Genomic DNA, 23,605 nt, shown 5'->3' with positions numbered 1-23,605 from the left:
TGGATGAAAACTATGCAGATAGTCCCACCAGACTGAAAAAAAAACCCAAGCAAACTGTTTTCTACAGAAGAGAACACTAAATACATCAATCATCATTATTTTATACAAGATTGGCCCCATGTCACACAGGAACCACACGTTGTTACAAGAGTAAGAATTGGTAGGAAGAAGGAATTATTTACTATTCAGTTCTAAGTGACCTCAGTTTCACATCATGGAATTTAATTTAGTTTTTTAAGAAAGATCAATGCTGCTTACAGAATTCTTGAAGTAATTTTTACAAGATCACTAGTTGTGCTTTGCTAATTATCTTACTTAAATGTATCTTAACATCTTTCAGGTACACTGGGATTCAGTATCACTTTATTCATCATCACAGAAAAAGACATATATAAATAGTACAATACATAGCTCAGAAAGTCTAGAGCAACTATTATGTCTTCTGTGGTTCCTAATCTCACGAAAGTTCTTCGGAATGTAGCTGTACTGTTATAACTTAGTAGAACAGCACTGAAATGAGGAACCTTAGTGTTAGCCCAGAAAATACAAATTGTTTTGTTATGTTTGTGTAAAGGAAAAAAAGCTCAAGAGGGAAATCCATATGCACCAATTTTGTAAATGCACAGTGAAAAGCCATGCTCACGGAAGAGTCAGTGCAGCATGGAAGTGATATTTCAGGAGTGGATCTTGTAACATAAGGTGGAGCTTAAAGGAGCAGCTTTGAGGTATATCTAACTGGAACTACAGGTGACCAAAAACAATAGTAAGGAGCAATGGTGAGTCTTCACTTTTGTAAAATACTTAGTGGTGATTTCACTCATCAGGATTCCTTCTTTTCCTCCACTTCTAACAGCTCATCAAGGAATTCCACAACTTCACCCTAGAAAGGATTAAATTTAACAGAAACAAGTTAACCCTGTACTGCAAAATCAGTAGAAAATTTTAACTATTTTAATCAAAACATAAACTGTCATAATAGGTCCCTAAATATTTTGTAACACCCTTCATACAGAAGCTAGCACAACGAGCCTATAAAATGCAAGTATATGGCCCATACAGGGGTAGCACAAGTACTTGCAGTGACATACTGACCTTACATGAAGGAAATGTTACACTTCACAGTAAACCTCTTGCACTTTTTCAGGTATTTAAATAGACAATGAAATCCTCAAACTTAGAAAGTAGAGGCAAAAACATTTAAAGCATTTAATTAGCAAATTGTTAAAATACCATAAAACATTAAAGAATTTTAGAAAGCTTCAAAAGTCAGTGTTTTGTAGAACCATAACTTCGACTTTGCATCTGTCTGCTCTAACCGTTTATGTCCCCTGTGACACCCTTCAACACACACCTCCATTTTCAACCACAGATCTTCACATGCCATGCTTCAATGTGCAAAAATGTAAAGAACCAGAGATACCAGAATGTTCTCCATACTGGAAACTAATACGTTGGGTTTAGATTCAGACCAGAAAATACTGTATTTACAAGCTCCACTCTGCTAATACAGGGTACCAACACAACATTACAATCTAACTTTATTTAAACTACTCCTAACAGAGTTATAAGTCATACACCATAGTCAAATGTTTTCCTGCAGTCAAGCCTGAGTACTTTGGGATGATAAAGCCCCACTGGCTGGAATTTACTGCCTTGTCAACCAAGCTACAGTAACTGAGCTAAAACCTGTGGTAATCACTTTCAGCCCAAGGTAACACCTTCAGTAGTGAAAAGCAAGGAGCTAACAGTGAACGTGCAGCAGCATCTCAGACTATTGAAAACTGACTGTAGCAGCCCATCTGCTGGCACCCTCAGAAATACTAGTATTTTCCAGTTTGCCTTCCATGCACAGTTCAGAAACAACACTGCCTGAGATGGGAGGCCCCGTGGGAATGCCTGTGCATATTTTCACTGTTTGATACAACTCAAAATACTGAGCTGGAAGAGAGATGTGGATGCTCAATGTTACATTTCCAACCTTTTATTCTAATAACTACAATGTTCTGTTGAACTGTTTTAACTGGTTTTTTTTAAACTTTCCTGTCCTTCCTTTCTTGACATAAACCTCTGTTCTAAAAAGGTCTTAAGATGTCATTTAGTTTTTTCCAAAACAAATCATCACTTTCTGATAGGAAGATACTCTGTTGGAAAATCTGATCAGTCTTACTCACTCTCACATTTAAAATAATGAGAATTTATAACAGTTATCTTGAAAGCAAGTCATCCTTGCTTGGATGCTCATTCTCCCTCTTCCCTTCACCCCCCATTCCAAGTCTTTGTGAACTGTATTAGGCTTCTGAGTCTGCTCAATGAAGACTGCAAACAGTATTTTACAATCCTAATTAAATTTTAAGCACATTTTTGTCTAGAAAGGTTTTCCTTAGGAAGACAGCACCTTCCAGACACATGCAGTTTGAGACTCAAAACTTTACAGTTTTCTATTCTGGAGAGGAAAGGGCATTAAAACCTCTGTCAGTGAAAATAATAAAAGGAAATAGGGAATTTTTGTCTATTTTGAATACAACAACTGTATTATGGATATGGTGATTAAAAATATTAACATCACATTTTTCAGAAGTGTGATTAGCAAGGAGAGAAATAACGAGAACCAAGCAAACAAAAATAAAAGCGAGAGGAAAGCTGGCTGAAATAACTGCTGCTCTTGTTCCCTGCTTCACAGTTCCATCTCAAAAGACTGCTGAGTTTTTGCAACTATGAAGTGGTTTTAGCAAGTCCTGAAGGATGGCAATTTATTTTGCTTTGAATTTGCTCAAAACATCTAAGTATCCAATTCAATAAAAACACAAGAAAAAATGCCAGCATTTTCATATTCCCTACTTCTCTTCCTGGTTGCAGGAAATCTGGCAACTGGAAAACAGGAATTTGGCATTTCTGCATGTTTTTCTTTGTTAGAAGTATTTTGATTGCCTAAGGAGCCCAGTCGTGGGAGGAACTCAATACCACTTCATAAATGCACATGAAGAAAATAGCCACTAGGTCCAACAGTCACTCTGCAAGCAGCTGAAAGATACAGAAATGGAGGCACAGAGGGCTTCAGGTCAAGTTTTATAGCACAATTCTAAAACTGTGGGCACAAGCATTTGGGTGCCTCTTGAAGGACTACAGACAGGCAGGTCCCATTAACTCTGAACAAAGTTAGGAGACTGGGATTACAGGTGTCCACTACAGGGGTCCCAGATCTAATTCAGACTGATTCTTTTTACACCTCAAGATCATAGTTTAATGAAAGAATAACAGATATCAAAAAGGATTTCCTTCCTCGGTCTACCTGCAAAGACAACCCTCAAAAGGTAAGAGTCTGAGAGGTAGGGTGAAAGGCATAAACATCTGACTGGATGACCCAGAATTAAGTATAAGGAAGAGATGGGGATTTCAATATTGTACCTCTACCACACGGGAACTTAATTCATATTATTGTCATGCTCATCACCAAGATAGGATATTTCAGAAGACACAGAAGATCCAGACAGAATTCAGGATTTTTAATTCTGGTTATGTTTTCAAATCCAGAAATACATAAGAAGCCCAAGTTTTAAATGGAAAAGGATATTAAAAGCAACAGTATTTGAAACAAATTTGACTGAAATCTGAAATCTCCAGTGCCTAAAATTGACCTCTAAAGGAAAGTATGACAGAAGCTGTTGTGGTCTAATGAGAAGTACTGGGGATCAAGAGAGGTTGAAATATGGCAAAATATAAAAATAGTTGCTGAAACAATATATATGCAGAAAATAATGCTGTAATGCAACTGAATAATTGCCTGGATGTTGGTTATTTTTGAAAAGGCAAAAACTCCAGATTACAGTTAAAGACAAACAAAACCCGTAGTTAAAATATTATTGCTTGTGCATTCACAGTCAGAGTGTAAAACATTTGCAAGTTGTCCATAGCGTGGTTGGCAGCCAAATGAAAAGGTTATAACCCTACGTCAGAAGAGCTGATCACATTGTCACACTAGCAGCTATGACCAGATTGATCACTGTCCTTGCCCCATTAGCACTCACTTGACACAGCATCAGGCATTTTGCATGACTGAAGTCAGCAAATATTTCACAGGTGTTCATTCCAGGGAAAAAGCCGCCTGCCCACTGATATCTAATAACTTCATGCTGGCCTGCAGATCTGGATTCTGAAATGATTCTCTCATATGATTTAAGCATTCAGTGTGACAGAGTTCCTCCTGTTATCTGGTATGCTCTTTGGCTCCTACCTACCTTAATAGGAAGGACATAAAATTTTACATGCAAAGTCAGCTGCAAACCCGTAATTCTTTGTGCTGCCAGCTACTTGAGGGGACAACAGCCACCCAGCTCTAATGCAGGTGACATAAACATGCTGCTCAGCCACAGTGCTGATGTAAATCAGAGTTGAGCAACATATGGTCCAAAGCCTGACGTAGCTGTCTGGCTGGTAGCTAGCAAATCAGTATGTGAAGTCTGACTAAGCTCTGGGAAGAGAAGGGTTTGCTGCCAGACTGGTACATGCCTGATAGTTAGGCAGCCAACAACTGGAAAGTACGCACATGTGGACTGCTTGGTCAGTTGCAGTGAAGCACGTCCTCATTAGCAAGCTTGCCCTCAGTCCACAGTCATTGCCTGCGGGTTTGCACTGGAGGGCAGGTATGCGCGGCAGGTATGACCTCCCTCCCTGTGCTACCAACCTATTCCATCTCCCAGTGCAGGGACAGTCAGTGGAAAGTGGGAGTGATGGAGCAAGGATGTATGGGAAAAGATGGGACAGGTATAGACTGAAATACAGGAGGCACAATATCAAACAGCAGAAGGGTTGGACTGGGCTGGTGCGAGTGGTAGGAAGAATCAGAGGAGCTGAGCTGATCAACTGGAGCCTCTCATTATCTGCCAGATATGCAAATTGAGCACCCTTGGCTTAGGTTAACAACTGAACAGAGGCACAAACAGAAAGAACAAGTTTTATACCACAATAAGTCATTCAAGAAGGCTTTACAGAGCGTACATTTGTAGGTGAATTATAATAAAAAATGATTTTAAAACAGAGTTCTTGATCAATTCTGAATAAGCTAACCCAGGCTAGTCAGATTGGTGCACTATTATAAGCGAAGCCAGACCATTTGAAAAAATAAGTCCTAAAAAGGAGAAAAATGCAGAACTCCTCACTTCTTATACCACAAGCCGAGTGTCCAAGACCAAGGTACACATTGGGCCAGGGATTGTTGCTGGCCCTTCCTTATGCAATATTAAGTGCTGCATTCACACTTTCAAATCACAACCTTTTAGAAGAAACATCTGTACTTTGCAGACTCCTAGCCAGCTATTAAATTAAACAACAAAGAGGAAAAGTTACCAATACATGGCTCAGTTATGGCCCACTGGAGTCTGATGGTCCAGCACCAACTTTTCTTTCAACAGCAGCATTTAAAAATAGTAGCAAGCAGTGACAGTTGTACTGCTCACTGACAGACCCCAACGCTTTGCCGTTGGTTGCAAAGACTAAGCATTGCCTTCTGTGTAGCAAATATTAATCATTCATGGGGCCTTGCCTCCACCTACAATCTGTTCTGTCCTTTCTTACTGTGGACTGGAAAAGTTCTCGGAAAAAATAAACTTTCTTGCAGTAACCCATACTTTCCATGCAGATCTGCTGATGGCCTTTTCTATAGGGATTCCACATGCACTGCAGTGGGATAGCCTATTCTTCAGGGAAGTAACAGAAAATATTAAAATAATAGTCTTCTAGAATGAATTAAGATCTACAGAAAAATATTATTATAGACATGCTTTCATGCATGATAATCAGTGAATGAATAAGAAACAGTCGTTATCCTAACTAATCCAACAAAGAGACAATACACAGAGCGAGAAGAATTGGCTGGATCTTTGTTTCCTTATAATCTATGACCTAGAAGGAAAATATTTATCCCACAAAATGTCCCCCGGCTGTCCTTCACAGCAAAAATTCAGATTTTGCTAAAGTTCAAAGATCTTAATGACTAGAAACTTGAGTTCAACAGTGAGAGTAACAGATCTGATTCCCTTACGTGTTGGGTGTAGGTGGCAAGGTTGTGGTAGTGGGAAGGGTTGCAGGGATGGCCTCTGTGAGAAGACGTCAAGGCTGCTCTGTAACTAATGAATAATTGTCCTGTAACTGCCCCGGTAACTAATTTGAGTAACTAATGGGAGTAGTGACAAAGAGTAAGGTTATGAAAAACAGCAGATTTTGTTCAGGGACGAATAACCATCTTGCAAGAGTGAAGACAAAGGTTGGATATGGATGACTGTGGAGGATACATGCTCCCTGGGCCTGACAGAGCCTGCAAGCGCACACCACAGCTCGCTGGCCAGTGATATTTTGGGGGGGGGATGACACATTATTTCAGGATAACAGTAAGACATGTGTCAATGGGGGGCTCAGCCTGAAAGGTTTATTCAGCCTTCGACCAAGAAAAAGCTCCTTGATCTAACCTTCAGTTAAAACACGAGAGTTCACTGTAACCACCTCAAAGCCCTCCCAGATCCTCCACGAACAGTACAGACCAGGCTGGACATTCCTCACATTCTAGCAGGGGAAAAAAAATCCCTCAATTCTTTGTGCAGAAAAATTACTTGGCCCTTAACTTGTTTATTTTTCAGATACTTAGTCCACAGTGTGACCCACTGTCACATGCTTTTAGGTTTTTTTTTCCCCCAGTATTAAAAGAGCTTAGTTGTTCTTTACATGTATGTTAACTACTTTCTCAAATATTTTTTCATTTCATTTTTAATGATATATTCTGAACATGTAACTGTTCTCTTCCCATATACTATGGGAGATTGCAGTATACTGCAGTTATTACAACAGTATTTTACAGCAATCCAGTAAATATGCTTTCCTCTTAACATTTTTATAATGCCTATAAAACACGAGTCAACCCAGGTTCAGAGCAACTTCAACATTGCTTCTAGTGGCTTTGTTCCTGAGCTCTATTTACGCCCTCTTGCCTGCTTTATGCTGCACACAGAACCTGAAGAAAACCTCGGCAGGTAAAAATTCCTCCTAATGGCAGTACCCGCAACTTGAAGACATCCTGCCATTTAAGCCCAAGCATGCTTGCAGCTTCCCATGGTAGGTGGTTTAAATGGCAGGAGGAACACTTTTGACCAAGATACACATCCAACAGTAAAGAAGCAAGAGGGGAAAGCAGGAAGCTGCTGGAGAGCCAGCCACATGGGCAGCATCTCCACTAGGAAATGAGGATGAAAAAAATCTCCTTTTCTTTTTTCTTTAAAGAAGCGTATGTTGAACAGGGACCAAAACAATACCAATTAGCTGCCAACTCTCTCTGAAACAGCTGTCACCAGCTCTTCTCAGTGTAGCGGTGCTGTTGTAGCCATGCTGGTCCGAGGTTGCAGGCAGGGCAGGGTTTACAGGTCTGCAGTTACAACTTGCCGTTACAAGTGTACTTGTATAAATCACTTGAACATATGCAAAAAGTTAATAAAGCTGAAAATATGTTCTTAGCAATTCCTGAACAAAAAAATAGGCTGAATTCAGATTATTATTTGCTATCAGTAGTCCACTGGGCCCTCGTGCTTTGATGCTATTCCGTATGTTCTCTTTCCACCGGTCACATGAGTTCAACACTTATTCTCCTTTGCATCACTCTTAGGAATGGAGCATTTGAATTTCAGCTACTATACAAATGGACACACACATTATATACAAACAAAAAGAACAAGATGCCAAAAAGTGGGACAAAGCTGCCAACAGTTTTCCACCTACTGATTAAGTGCCAAAAGAAAAATCACATTACAGGATCATCCCAGCCAAATACTTCTGGTTCCTATGTAATTTAGAACAGCTAAGTAGCTATCCCTGAAAAATAATTCCTCAAGAACACTGATTTTATGGGCCAGAAACATGTCTCATACAATTAGTGTAGAGCTGAAGTTATATCTACACTAGCTGAGCATCTGGCTCTTAATGGCATTTCAGTTTGCTATTTAAATCTGTGCAATACTAGTTGTACCTATTATAGACTCTGTGCATTACATATCTGAACAGAAATCACAAAGCTTGACTATGCGTGGTGGCTAACTAAGATGACAACACTGTAATGTTCTTTTAACTTCACTGTGGAAAACGGTAAGGATATTTAATAATAATTACTTTTAAGAAAAAGTAACTTGTAGCTAGTTGGCGCTAATATTCTCTGTCACCTCTACTGTGTTAAATGTTTGAACTAGAGTTTTTAATTTCCTTGTGGAAAAACATTAATAAAGTAACACGAACAGGACAGTATTTCTTGTAGTGACATATGCAAAAATCATTACTGCATGTTCCAGCCTCTGCAATTACTGCAATGTATTATTGGAAGAAGCCACATGTTCTCACTTGCTTTGCTAATGGGATTTAAAAAGACACATGGATGATCTGGGATACGGGAGCACTGAGAAGTCTGAATAAAGTGAGATTCTCCACTTGGGAATAATGACATATTCGCATAGGAAGAGATCCTTTTGCCACATCAATCCTTTTGCTTCATTCAAGGAAAGAGAATTATTTTTTTCTGCAGATTATTTTATGGGTTTGTTGGCCCACAAGCAACTTCACAGACAGCAAACATGGGCCACAGAAACTCACAAAAGGTATGGCCTATGGCCTGAGAAGCACATGGTTTAAATAAAGTGCACTAAAAAGACAGCTTGCCTCCATCCTTAACAATTTTTAATAAACCTTTTACTATCACACCTTATCTGGGTTTTTCATCAGTTTTCAGCATTCCTGTGGAATAAACTTTTCTATGTGTGCCAGGAGAAATATTAAAAAAAAAAATTCCACTTGCACTATGAGGCCCTGCCCATACAGCAGAAACTGCAAGGTAGTGATTTTACCTTTGTGCTATTCCTGCTCTGTCTGGACTCCCTGGAAGGCTCCTACAGCCAAAGACAAGTTCTGGTAGCCAGGGATTTATGAGTTCACTACCAAAAGCTTGAGCCAAGCCAGAGGCATGGACAGCCTCCATCCCTCCCAGGTTCTTCAGCCCTAGGAAGGGAGGGCACAGAAGCCCTTCAGCTTTTCCCCAGGAGAGGAGAATGGTAACTTTCCTAATATGATCAGAGTGTGGGGTAGGAATATCTGTGGCATGACCAGGCCCAGTAATTTTGGTTGTTTAACCCAAACATATAATCCAGTGTAACACGACTTCCTTGTCACTTCCCCAAAAGTTTAATTGATGTTTCCCACTGTACTTCCCTCCTGCAGATGGCAAGGTCATTTATAATTGCACTGGTGAAACAGGCTACAGAAATAAATGCCAGCAAATGAATGCTTGTTTATTCCACACACAGTGCTTGAGGGTGAAGATGGTTTCTATAATCCCTTCTTGTAACAACACATGGGGAAAGCCCTCACAATGAACTGCTTCTCCCCTTCCTTAATTACTCATCCCTGTGTTTTGAAGCAGCAGGTATGAAAGAAAGAAAAAATGACAAATTAAGTTTATGCCTAACATGAGAAAACATTATGGGCAAAGCATAAACCAACAAGGGAATATAAAAAAGTGCTCAAGTATTTCACACCCTGATGAAAACGCATACAGACCAGTCCTCATCTAAGCTTAACCTTACAACAAGCTTATTCAAGTGTCTTTCACAGAGTTTTATCACAATGGAAACTCTTCCTAAAGTCTGGTAACCTTGCAATGGAATTTTACGTATAGAGTTGTTTTCAGGTCACTAGCATACTGAAGGCAGCACAGACATGTTATTACTTCTCCACTATAAAATATTCTCTCTCCCTATGTGCTAGCTAACATAAAAATTGCAAAGGTGATTTCATCTTTTAACATAAACCACCTTCTCTTTTCTCTACTAAAAAAGACCTCAGCAGTGCTCATAAGTCACTGCCCCATGCCATAACTGAACACAGCTCTTTGCCAATGCCAGCAATGAACTATTCCATCATTTTAAGATTTTTTAAACATTTAAATGAAAGGTTCCAAAAACAAAGCAAAACAAAAGGCAATCCAAAGCCTCCATGATTTATACTTTAATTTCAGCTGTGGGAGACAAAGAAAAGCCCTTTCAAAAATTCAACTGCTTTTCTTGCACAAAAAATCCACTTTACATATTTCCAGTCTAATAGTAGTCATTATATGTCATTTGGCCATGAATTCCAACCATTTAAGAAGCAAGACTGGGTGACCAAAATGTTACTGTGCAGAAGAAAATAATAGATAACAAGACTTCCTTTTGACAAAAATTACAATTTAGGTGGTTACTTCTGGACAAAATTATAAGGAGCTTTAAATCTAATTTAAACAACATTTCAGAAAAAAAAGCACAGAAAAACGTTGGGCTTAAATATACATATACTACTTCTCTGCCCCCTGGTGTTACAGCTTGCAAAGTGGATTTTCTTTTTTTGTGGGCTCAGTGCATTCTATTTACCTTTGTGTTAATACTGTCCATATTTTTCTAAAAGGTACGTGATGTTCTTTGGGTTTGTTTCTTATATTCCATTTAGTAAAGAAAAATTTACGATAAATTGGTCATGGTTACAAGAAGATTTTTCCATACTACCTAAATCCTGGAATTCCATCTATGCCTCACCTTTACTTTAATGTGATTGCTGATTTTTTGACCACAATTTCCTTTCTAGAAAACTCACCTCATCATCATCCATCAGATGTTCCTTTGCGAATTCATACATTTCCAACTGGAGTGTGGTTATGTTGTGGTATCGAACTGCCTCCTATCAAAAACCAAAATTTCTATGTTACTTTAGGGTGGCAAGACAGGGGAGCATCATCCCATATCACCTGAAACTATTCCAGTGAAGTCAGACCCAGACTTAGTAGAAGGTAGATCGTGGGGGGGGTTATAATGTTTGAAAAAGTAAACAGCAGAACAGCAAGCAGCATATCCAATGTCTTCTGTGGATCTTTCTAAGCGCAGGGTCCATCAGTGTGAGAAGAACAAAGCACTCTCCTCATTCTCATGTTTCAAAGCACTGGCGAGTCTGAGAGTAAGGAATGAGACTGCCAGAGCTAAGCAGCAGCCGGTGCCTGCATTCCAGAAGGCTTTGGACACCAGAGAGCCTCTGTCTCCCTGTGCGCTGGCGTATGGCGGCAGGCAGTTCTGGGAAAAACAGACACTAAGCTATTTTGCATGAAAATGACTCACCATCCCAGCCTGCGTCTGGGCTAGGGAAATTCTGTACGGTCACCCACCTGTCCCTCCTTGCTTCCCCGGCTGTTTGCCTGGACAGCACAGCTTAGCTCAGTCACCTACTCTCCTATTTGTGAATACCAACAGTAATCTACTTTGATTATCCCATTTAACTCTCTTTGGGGAGGAACACAGGAGAGTTCCTCTTTCACAAGAGCATCTAAAGCTTAGTGCCAGTGCCAAATGCTGCTGTCACCCCATTACCACTTTGTGAAAATAAACCAGAGGCGCTATGGTTTTCATGGCAAGTGATTAGGACAGCCAGCAACTTCTATTCATAGTTACATGGATCAAAGTACACGAAAATACAGCTGTGTGCATTTGGTATTACATATGCAAAAATTAAATTATCTGTAGTCCCCAGCTCCTAAGAAGTTACCAATGAAACATTCAGAGTTAATGTGCAGGGCCCTTGCTCTGTCCTCTCTGCACATGTATGCCAAATCTGTCTGCGGTTTGCAGTTTTATACTGTTGCTACCCCTCACCCTCCCCACCATCAAACATTGTCTCCGATAAAGCACAGTTCTGTTCCCAAAAGCAGTGACAAAGGAGTGGTCCCTTTTCCCCATGAGCTCAGACTCGCTGCTGCTGCTGCTGCCTGAGAGAACCAAATTTTTGCTGTCTTCTGTCCCAGTTGGCCCTGCAGGGCATGCCTGGGTTTCCAGTGTTCCAGTGCGCGGGTAAGGTGTGTTGCACTTAACTCAACAGCTGTCCACAAATAAAAAAACCACTTAACTCAAATGGAGTGGTATTTTTGACTTGAACTGGCTGGCCTAAGAGGAAGGAAAGTGTAATTATCAAATCAGTGCAACCTATAAGGTGCATACATGAACTCCTCTGCAGTGCTGCTACAGATAAGCCAGTCACCTAAGCACCACACCGATGTACCGAGTTTAACACAGCATTAAGAATCAAGGGCTTTTGGGCCAGTACAGCTCTCAGTGACTGAGGTGTCTGAAGAAGCAACATGGAAAGGGCAACCGGAATGTTACCCTGCGGGATGCCCGCTGTTGCTTCAGCTAGGTTAACTTAAATTACTCTTCCACAGGGAAGTCATGCCCTACGAGAAAGAGAAGGCACTAAATTTCATTTGCGGAACATGTATTGCTAATGACCAGCTACTTGTACAGCACATACCACTGATGCCTAAGGCGACACTCAGGTGTCACAAAGAAGTTAATTCAGCTGCATGGCATAAATCCTGGTAACAAGAAATGACAAGTTTGATTGTCAGAGTCCAGGCTGCAGGAGTCCAGAAACACAGCAAAGATGCTTTTATATGTCAAATTTCCTTGGATGTGGAAATTTAAGAACAGCATAGAAGCCCATTTTTAAAATAATTTTTCAAAGCCACACACATTGTTGCTGGATGGACTGATGTTTACTGTGGGTTCTTTGCAGCAAGTATTCTAACTGAGATAATTAGAAACAATATAGTCCTGAGCCTTTTTGCATCCTCATCTACCCAACTATGTTCTAAATGGAGTAAGTGCAAAGTGAGTTTAGCTGGGGTTATCATATCCGGACACATTCCAATGCCCACAGAACCTGAAATAACAAGCAGGTAGGCAACTACATGTTGGCAAATAATAAGTGATTGACAAAAGCTCAAATGTTACTGGGGTGATCCTTTCATGAAGAGATTTCAGGGGCCAGCTGCTTTATTTATTGAGGTAGATAAAGATATAAATATGCATAAGTGGCAGACAAGTACCAGCATGAATTTACTTGTCATCATATCATATTATATTCTACTGTAGCATATATAGTGACATTCACTATCAACATTACAGAGTACCTGTACATCTCTGTGTACAACTTTCTAGACGGTTTTAATAAAACAGTATGTGTTTAACTCCAGAACCAATAGATAACTCCCATTTTCCCAGCCTCTGACCCACCGGGTTTCAGGGAAATACCTGAATGTGTCTAGAAGGCATTTTAAGTAATTCACCTACCGATCTGGGCTGAAAATCCTCTTCTTTAAGTCCCCATTTGTCTTTGTGGTACTGGTAATAGACCATGTTCTGTTTCATTACTTCATCTTTCTGGTCAAACAGAAGGTAACTAGCAGCACAAGAAGCTGCATTCTTCATGTCATTCACTAATTAATAAACACAAACAAAAAAAAAAAATCCAGATAAGGCAAAGGAACAAATTCCCACTATTATCTAAGCTCTGAAAAACTCAGATAGAAACAGAACTTTTCTACCTCTCCACCAGCTACATTGCTAGAAAAAAATTGCTTCCCAGAAAGAATATGCTATTTTTGTGTTCTGAAACAGGTAAGGCCATGATTAAAAAATGGGGACTCACCTCTGATGGTTTTCTATGAAAATTCTAGCCAAACATCCCTCCCAGGTATCCCAGTATCAGCGAGGTATCAGCCCACAGCTTGGTGATCCCCATTGGGGCACTTATTAAAAAACCAAACAAACAAATTAAAAAAAACCCATTTCTTTGTACTAGAATTGACAAAGAGGGAAGAGTCAATGTGTAAAACGTGTAGTCAAGTAACATAAGCAAAAGTCATTAATGGCTTGATACTACATGGCTGGATGTGTCTTCCCTTTATGTTGGAGCCTGCAGGAGTAGCTATAAGGGCTACATCTGTTCTTTACAGTGCAAGCAGCTCCTCAAGAAACCACAAAATTCACTGAATGATTTACCCATCAAATATGTAATCACTGAGCACCAGAACACTACAACTTCTGTTAAGCAGTCCCCTCTTTCTTCAAAACCCATTTAGCCCCATGGACCCCATTCTAACAGGATTATAGGAATCCACTAGGAAAAAGCAAATGGTATGAAATACTCTGTAGGTTTATCTGTGGAAGAAATTCTGAATAATAAATTGAAAATTGAGTATTTATTCAATAGAATAAGTGGTGTTATATTAAATGTGTTGCCTTAAAGTCACAAGCTTTCTTCTCTCTAACTGAATGAGTTAGAAGTCTAAGAAAAAATTTCTTGTTAGAGCTATGCACATTCAGATCCCTAACAACCATGTGGGCCTGACAGCCTGACCACCATGGCTTCTTGGCACACACCATGTTTTCTGGTGCACAGATGTACGAAATGGATCTGTGTCATTGCATGTGTTTCAATGGATAGGAAGTGGCTGACAGTGTTTACCCTAACACGAGTTACTTCAGAAAGGCAGAAGAATTGGTGTATCATTTAAACATCCGAAATACATACGATGAACATTGATCATTTATATGAACATTTATCATTTATATAAACATTTATCATTTATATGACACTCTGAAGGGTGTAAGCAACTTGTGCTGGCAGCAGGTATCATAAAAAGAATGAAGGGCAGCAATGGATCAGTTCACACTGAGGCTGTAACTGCCTCATTTTCCCAACACCCAAGTGGAGGCCAGTCACAAGCATGCATAACTTAAACCAGTGGGGTCTGCCCTGGACAAAATCCATCCCTTATAGGACTTATGTTCAGCAATTTATTTTGTCATGGATAATTTTATGAGCACGGGCTCTATATGTAACGTTTACCTTCCATGCCTGTTAACTACAGTTATACAGAGAGAAAGACACCAGGCAGCTCACACGTTCTGCCCCAGAACAGGTTAAAATGCAGATTCTGGAGGCCACTATTTACATTCTAAAGCATTATAACTAGAGGGAGAAGGTTATGAATGGAAACTGTCCCACATGATCCCAATGCTACTGAAGCACATTAAATTACTACTTACATTTATAATATGCAAACTGCAAGTAATGGTACATGGTGGCCACAAATTTCTCAACAACAAAGCCTCCTATAATGGGTGTCAGATTACTCTCACACTGCACTTTGCATGCAAGGACTTCAATATAATGATCTACAATGGAAGAAAAAAAAAACCACAGGATATTGACAGCATACAGTGAATTGTTATAAGCCCTCCCGTTAGCTACCCATTAAAGTTTGGCCTTATAATGCTCTCCTGGGTCCTGTGCATCTGCATCTTGCTGCTTGGAAGCACTGAGCATCTACAACTCCATCTGAAGTACATACCAAGTGCTGGTCTCCAGCCTTTCTGTAAAAATCAATGCGGTCTGGACTTAAATGCATCAAAGCTGCAATTCCAGAGAACTAAGCAGTTAGGTTTCACTGACACCTACAGGCAGTCTGTGGTCGTAGGTTTTATATAGTGTTAGGGAGTATCACATTATTTTTATCTGTGAACTTAATAGTGCTGGTTTGGTTTTTTTTTAAATTTTGAGAGCTTTTGTAATTTCATTAAATTATTGCATGAATAAGGTCCACATGCTGCTGAGTACAACTTTGTCACAGAGAAATACAGCAGGTGATTGCAAAATAAACCTCCAGAGATGGCTGCATTTTGTGCCTGCAGTTTGGACGTTCTAAAAGAGAAGGCAGACACGAATACATCACTTGCTGCAGAACAACTGTCAGCCAGAAACGTTTAAGTTCACAAGCTTACCCAGCCTACAAAAGCTTGCTGCAATGGGATAGGATGAGAGGTGATCTTATCTTCAAGAAAATACATTCCAAGAAAACCTTCTGTCAATGAATTACAAGTGTTTTCAGGATATAGTACATTCGACACCACCACCAAACAGAAACATTTTAAAGCCCTAGTCTCCCTGTTAGCCACATTTGGCAGGTGAAAGCAAGTTATCGAAGCTTGTGCAGAAAGTCTCTGACCAAGGCAAAAGAATGGCAAAGGCCCCTTCTCCTGTTTTCACCTCTGACAGCTCCCAACATGAAGAATGCCGAAGCTAACCAAAAATGATTGGCCAAACGGAATTACCAGACCCATCTTTTACAAGAGCAGTGGAGTCTCCAGACAAAGCAGCGTTCAATTCCAGCCAGCACTTAAAGCCAGAGACGCAAGTTCCTCTGAAGCAATCCCACGCAATGAGGACAGCTGGCTTCCAAACATAACTCGTAGCTCAAGGATAAATACATACCCAATGCAATCATCAAATGCTTCTGGTCAACATTTCTTGCTACATCTACTTTCTGCAGTAAAAACCTTGGAGGCAGACTATATCTCCCTGGAGCAAGAGCAAAGTTCACCCCAGGCAGTGCAAGTTTCCATTTTCTGACCTCAGGAACAAAATATTTGAAATGCAGGCACGTGGCCATGATGCCGCCAGGCAATATCTCCTACCTTTCCTTCTCACCACTGCTGCTTGAAATTGTCCTTTCCTTCCAAGGAGGAAGAGGAAGGATGACAGCAAGTGCCAGTCACAGCTAAGCGTGGACACTGAGCTCTTTACAGTGGCTTGGGGGTCGTCCTGATGTCAGGGCTCTGACCCGCTGGGGAAGAAAGCCTGTGTTTCTTCCTTTACCGCCTGTGATGTGACCTTCCCTCCTCACCTGGTCTCCTAGACACCTACCTGCTTTGCCCAAGAGTAAAGCAAGGCTTCAGGAGTAGCCTGCAATGGCTATTCCATGGCAGCTGTACTGGTGGATACCAGTTCCCCACTGGGAGAAACTGTGGAGCTGCTCTTGTACTTTACATTTATGTATCAATGTTTTTCACCAGTTTCCCCTCGTCAACGCATCGTATGGCTTTAGGACAAGAAGTTGGGCTGGTTTTCCTTCTGGGAACTTGGAAATTCTGTTGCTTTTTTCATGGTTTTAAGTTGGTTGAGAAAACGCGCAGGCATTCCCCACACAAGTATCATCAACAACGCTGAGCCCAGAGCACTGCAGAAATTACTTGTTTGCTTCGCTACCAAAAAGCATAGGAAATGCGTATGCGCCATTTTGACAAGCATCAAAAGAGGTGGCATCCCTCTTCCTTTGCAAAGCAAAGGATTTTTTGTAAGCTAAACACTAAAGAAAAAGAAATCTTATCTGCTAGTCAAACTCTACTGTAGGAAAGATGAAAAATAGGCAAGAGAAACTTGTCATATTTATAAGAGAGGAGGTACAGATCACCAGACATAGATAAACCACAAAGCACATTTTGAAGACAGGCTAACCGCTGAGCCTCAAAGGTGTCCAAACTAATACAGAAATGATGGTCAAGAGACCAAAATGCGCTTTTGGGACATCTTTCCTATGCTCACCTGCAATGGAAAGATAGAAGTCTTTAAAATCTTTGATCTCTCGGGAGCCTTCACAGGCTGCTGTACAGTCATCATAGGCTTTGAAGAAATCAGGAAGAGCCAGTTCCATGTCCGAGATGGATGTTCCCCAATTGTCACCGTTGTATGCTCTCACAGCCCTGACAAAGAGATTCTGAAAAATTGGCAAGAATGAAAACCAACAGTGACTGCCCTGTGGAAAGCTTGCATGTGAACTCAAATACAGTAAATGACATCTCTGCATTTCGGGGTTACTATATAAGCTGTTGTCCAATTAATGTGAGGGCAACAAATACAGATGGCTAATGGATTTTACCAGATATTTTGTAGAGAGCAGAGTAGATTATTCCATTTCAGATCAACAGAAAAACCTGCTGGACAGAAATAATACTGTGAGTCTAAAGCACAGGTTTTGATAGTGATTTTCAATGGAACCTTAACAGCAACCATCCGAGTTATTTTACATTGTGCTGCTACAGCACTCGCACATTTGAGTAACTTGATGCACCTGCTTAGCTCCATTAGTTATCTGCACGTAGTAGCTTTCAGGTATGCCGCTGTCTATGATTTACTGTGACTCACTGATGGACCAGTGAAAAAAAGCACGAGAGGTGAGAATTACTGAATGCTTCAAGAAGAGATGATTGAGGAAGACAGCAAGAGGGAAAGGAGAGTAAGAACTGAGAACACGTAAGCAAATGAGATCCTTGAATCCCACACATCAAGAGGAGCAATAGAACAGTTCCACAAGACCAGACTCTGAATAAAGAGCATACCTCATAAGGCTTTGTCTCCAAGTCTTTAATGTGCTCCTCAGCATCAGGTATGCTCTTATAGTAGGCCATATTTCTTTGCATCATTTCATCCTCTGGATGCTTCAGAAGAAATGTGTGAGCTGCTGCAATAGCTTTTGGAAGATTATTAGCCTAAACAGGGATGGGGAGAGGAAGAAGGTGGGAAGAAAGGTTAATTGGAAAAAAAGAGTTCAAAGTTACCCAGTTTTTGTCAATGAACGTTCCCGCAGCCTCTGTATTCCCAAACTTAACTTCTACTGAAACCACAGTCTCAGCAGATACATGGGTACAGCAAAACCAATAGAATTCTTTACTCCTAGCTGCATCACTGTGAACATTTTTTTTTTATTTTAAAAGTCTATTATTGTTGCAGATAGCATAGATGATGACCGTGAGTCAAAAAGATGACTTTTTCCTTTCCCTCTCCCCTGTTCATAAAGCTGACAAGGCACCAGATTATCCTGTTGCTTCTGTGTAGGATTAACCTCACAGAAATTACTGATGCTCATCTATGGCTACTGGTCACTTACCATGTTTATGTGGTGTTTATGTTGTTTATTTGCCTAGCAGCACAGCAGACAATATTACAGTAATATATCATCCTGATAGTGTTACAAAGTTAGAGCAAACAGCAGGGACTTGCTTCATAATTGTGTCCTAATGTACTATGTGATTTTCTGTACCCTTTTTTAAACTAACTTCAAACCCCATTAGAGATACTCTGTGAAGTACATATTCCTCATTTACAACTGCATGTGCCAAACACATACGTACTTCTGGGTGCATGCATTTATACTTTTTAATTTTTATGTATATATATATTTTTTTTTATAAGCGATAGTGTATAGATTTACATATTTAGGAAGAGTGAGAGAGAAAGTAAAAGTCTTTTAAGTATTTCTGAAATGATAAAACCTTTCCCCTTGTAAGCCAAGATCCACAGCAACCCATTCAGCATACCGGTGTGCAGGCGATAGAGCTCCACCTCACATCTGAAATAGCTTATGGAAGTGTACATATGAAACTATCAGCAAGAATCACAAGCACGTATGCACATGCCCTCTTCTGTTTGCATCCATAGAATGTACCCTTTCATTTCAGAAAGAAACCTGAGAGTTGACTACACCAAAGGAGGACTTCAGTCCTAACACGAGCTCTTGCTGCAGTGCTGCTCTAAGTGTCCCAGCACTGGAACTCCGCCAGCTGCCCTTCCTGGCTGTCCCAAAACTATGCGCTTCCAGTCAGCCCAGATGGTGCTAAACACAAAGGGAGATCTCAGCTGCACTTTCGTCAAATGCCTGGTTTCTTTTCTGCTTTATGCTTAAACGCTGTTTGTCAGTAGGCTGACAGGTCTCTCATCTTTGCTTAGTTCAGAATTCACGCTGGGTTTCAATTTTCACCACTTAAAAAGAAAAAAAAAAAAAAGTTTTTGTAGAAATGTGTTTCTGAGCAAACTCAGTGGCTACGAGAAAGCTCCCTCCAGAGGAGTAAGCAGCAGCACAGAAACATCTACTCCCAGGATCTAACACGTGGCAAAATTTCACTGTGGAACCCACCTGAATAAACACCTGGTCACTCTAAAAAATGACATAAAGCCTTTCCCTCTGCCTTCGTCCTACGCTATAAATGCTGTTGGCAGGGTGGGGCAGTGGGCAAAGTGACATTCCTTTCTTCAGAAAACCCCCAGCCAGGAAAAAGTCCTTTGTACGTAGTACTCGTTTGTTGCTCTAGACACTAAAGGCAAACCCGCAAAACTGCACCGCACAAACCTCCTGCAGATGTGATTGAAAAAGTTTAACGGGAGAGGGAGAAGTTCCTCCAATTTCCCTCTCACATTCCTCCCTGCCAGTTACTTAACGGTATCAGAAACAGTAAGCAGGAATGATTTTTGCTGTGATCCATACATGGCAAACTTTGTACGTACCCCAAGGGGGGAATGAATAGTTAAAGTAAGAAAGACAAGGAATGGAAACATTTCTGGTGATGTCATTTTGGTATCCCTATGTGGCTTGGAGAATACAAGGAGAAAACCTTCTGTTCTGTGCGTGCAGAGGCTTTAATCTATAAAGTTAAGTTCTTCTGTACGGTCTTAGGGATGGCTTTAAATGCACAGAATTATGCCGGTGTGATGCTGTGCATGTGGATACCCTTCCTGTTTTATGAGAACACATTTCCCTGCCTCTGTTTGTGTAATTTGGGAAAAGCACTGCATATTTTCATGAGAAAACAGCACTCCTGCAAATAAGGCACAGCAGCAGTTAAGAAGATGCGCGTTTTCAAGCAGCAATCTCAAAAGCAATGCACAGGCATACAACCCTACATAATGGACACTGGGGTATGTTGGGAGTGAATCCCAAAAAGAGAAAACAACCTAACTAAAGACTTCAGCTTGTTTTCTCCCCCGACGTCCCATTTATTTGAAATGCAAGTAATCGCAGTGTCTGAGGGACTGGCGTGAGGGACGGGCCTTGATTTAGAGAACAGAAGATGAAGATGAGAAGGAGAGAGAAAATCGTCCATTAGATCCTGGACAGAAGGATGACAAGAAGCTGGAAAAACAGGATGAAATCTGTTACAAGAGGTGCGTGTCCCCAGCCTTGACTGACCCAAGAGCAAAAAGGAAATCCCATTCCAGGGCCAGCATCAGCATCACACTTCAGCAGCCGATTTTAACTTTATTCCTTCCCGCTAGCTCTAACAAAACTGGAGTTTCGCAGGCATCAGGCTAGCTGCGAGTCACAGCATGGGGGCTGCTGTGCTTGAAAGACCTGCACCAGGAGAGAGCAAGCGAGGAAGATGGACAGGCTGAGGGAGGGGAAGCAGCGAAGAGCGCTTGCAGTAGCAGAGCAGTGACATGAAGGGTCTGGAAAAGGTTTTAGAGAAGGTCAGAAGCAAGCAAGGCAGACGGAAAGATGAGAGGGACAGGGGTAGGAATGACGCAACCACAGGACAAGGAGGCAGGGTCCAGCGGCTGGGGGTCTGGGAAGAACTTGGAGGGGCCAATATAGAGGACGTGCTGGATGAGTTGTGGCAAAACTGGTGAAGAGCGAGCTGGCCGGTGCCAGGTGGGCAAGCAGGGGGCAAGACAAGGCACACTGGTCCCACTGTGGGTTACATGAGGTGGGTGGAAGGAAGGGGCGGAAACACTTGCAGGGGAGAAGAGGATGAAGTGCAGGCAGGGCAGCCCAGGAGGGCAGGGACTGGGAGGCCCGACCACGAGACACGGAGGGGAGGCTGATGACAATTGGCAGCTCAACTGGTGTGGAGGAGGCGATGGGGAATGAGGCTATGGCCCAGAGTGACCTGCTCCGAGGGCCAGGCAAGAGGTCGGCACGACGAGAGGCTTTTCCAGCGCGGGGCATCGGGCGCACGAGGTACCCGCCTCCATCGAGGCTGCGCAGGGACACGCCACGCTGTCCCCCTCCACCGTGATACCCGACAGGCACGCTCAGCTTAGCGTGGCTTGGCATGGCTTGGCTCGGCGCAGCCCGAGGAGGCCTGGCGAGGCCGGGGGGGAGCAGAGGCAGGGCCGAGAGATGGGACAGGATGGAAAGGAAGAGGGACAAAGGGCTGGGCCTCACCTTGAAGTAGGCGAACTGCAGGTACTTGTAGGGCTCGCGGCGCTGGAAATCCTCGAGCAGGTCGCGGCCGGGCTGGGCCTGGCGGAAGGCGGGCAGTCCCTGCTTGCAGCGCCGCAGGCACTGGGCCCGCCGCAGCACCCCGGCCAGGAGGCGCAGCTCGGCCAGCGCTCCCCCGGCGGCGGGGACGGCGGCGGCGGCTGCGGGGGGGTGGCCGGCGGAGCTGCAGTTGCGGTGGCAGAAGGCCTCGCTGTCGCGCAGCAGGCGGTAGAGCCGCATGCTGACCTCCAGGTAGTTGACACTCTCGGGCCAGTTTTCGGTGCTGTACTGGTCCAGGCCGTAGCGGTAGGCGGACTCGAGCGGCATGAGCTCGTCCCGCGGGAAGCTGCGGAAGCTGTAGCGCTCGTACTGCGCTCCCGCCGCCGCCAGCAGCGCCGCCAGCGCCAGCCACATCCCTCCGCCTCCGGCCGCCGTCCGGCCACCAGGTCCGCGCCGGCGCGGGGCGAGGGGAGCGGCGGGAGCGGGAGCAGGAGCAGTCTCGGGGGCGGGTGGGTGGGTGGGCGGGGGAAGGCGGTCCGTCCCCGGGCCGGGGAGGGTGTGCGGCGGCGTGAAGGAAAGCGGGTGGTGGGGAAAGCGGGGCGGGGGCGGGGCGGGGCGGGGCGGGGCGGGGGGACCAAGAGCGGCGCCGAGGCCGGTGCTGGCGGGGGCCGGTGTGGCGCCACACTACCCCTGGGGGGTCCACCGTCAGAGCTAAGCAGGGGCGGCCCCGGTTAGCGCTGGGAAGGGAGACGGCCTCGGACACCCCTTTTTCTTTTCCCTCTGCCCCTCCCCGGGGAGGGGTGGGGGCGGCTTCCCCCCTCCTCTCTTGCCCGGGATTTCCTCGTCCTCCTTCGCCAGCCTCCTGGCGCACGACGGGGAAACGGGGAAATGGGGAAATGGGCCGCGGGGCTGGAAATGGGCGGAGGGCCACCTCCTCTGCCCCCGCCTTTGGGTCCTGTCCCGGCCTGCAGCCTGGGAGATGGGTCTTGCACCTGCTTGGGGCGGGTGGAGGTGTGCGAGGCCTTTGTGCCCAGCCACGGTGGCGGGGGGCAGGGGCTGGGGGGGCTCCCTTCGTCCCCTCGGAGGAGCTGGGGCGAGTCGCCGGGCCGGGGCCGGCTGGAGCGTGCGGTGTAAACCTTGGGTGGGAAGATAGGCAGAGAGAGGCACCGCTGCTCTGCCTCCCGGTGTAATGAACGGGTTAACTTTGTTCATGAAATCAAGGAGGGGGAAGAGACACATTGAGAGTTAACATATGCCTGGTGTAAATAACAAAGCTTGCTTAAGTGATGCGTAAAGGTCTCGGGAAGAGGGCAATGGCTATAACTTACTAGATGAGGAGGGGGGGGAAAGAACAACAGCTATAACTTACTAGATAAGGAGAGAAAAGAACAACAGCTATAACTTACTAGATAAGGAGAGAAAAGAACAACAGCTATAACTTACTAGATAAGGAGAGGAAGGACAAGAGCTGCAATTTACCAAGACTATATTTCTCCACGTCAAAAGACATTCTACATCAAAGGATACTCATCCTTGAGAAAATTACCGAATCTGCATAGCAACAGACCTGCACGAGTGAAGAAAGAAGAAGCAGGACAAGGCGGAGACTTACAAGAAAGGGGTACAAGAAATGTGTATAAGGAATGTAACGGTAACATAAAGTTGCGGGCCTATGGCGGAGCGTTGCCTCCCCGGCTGCCCAGCGCTGTTTTGCTCTCTTATCACTTGCTAATAAATTCGATTTTTTTATTCAATACAAATTGGCTCCTCAAATTTGTCACGAGCGTTTATAACAAATTTGGTGCCGTGACTCGGATCCAGGTTCTTTGGTGCGGACCCTCGCAAGCGGGGAGGCGCCCTATCCTTGGATAGCCCCGTCTTGAGGAGGTGTCGTCACCACACCCCTGGACCCGC

The 23,605-nt window shown here is 43.2% G+C and overlaps 1 protein-coding gene across 1 annotated transcript; it reads right to left on the bottom strand.

Annotated features, from left to right (window-relative positions):
• Nucleotides 1–201: 201 nt before the first annotated feature.
• On the bottom strand, nt 202–22,576 carry LOC115339634 (cartilage associated protein). Its single transcript, XM_030009866.2, has 7 exons — nt 21,656–22,576; nt 18,057–18,206; nt 17,263–17,434; nt 14,928–15,056; nt 13,167–13,312; nt 10,648–10,731; nt 202–880 (listed from the first exon to the last, which is right to left on the bottom strand). Exons 1-7 carry the CDS (start codon nt 22,103–22,105, stop codon nt 821–823), a joined length of 1,191 nt encoding a protein of 396 aa, XP_029865726.1. The 5' UTR covers nt 22,106–22,576; the 3' UTR covers nt 202–820.
• Between the last annotated feature and the right edge of the window lie 1,029 nt (nt 22,577–23,605).

Source organism: Aquila chrysaetos, chromosome 3, assembly GCF_900496995.4.
Source record: "Aquila chrysaetos chrysaetos chromosome 3, bAquChr1.4, whole genome shotgun sequence".
NCBI lineage: Eukaryota > Metazoa > Chordata > Aves > Accipitriformes > Accipitridae > Aquila > Aquila chrysaetos.
Note: the sequence above shows the minus strand (reverse complement) of the source record. Positions and strands in the feature narration are given on the sequence as shown.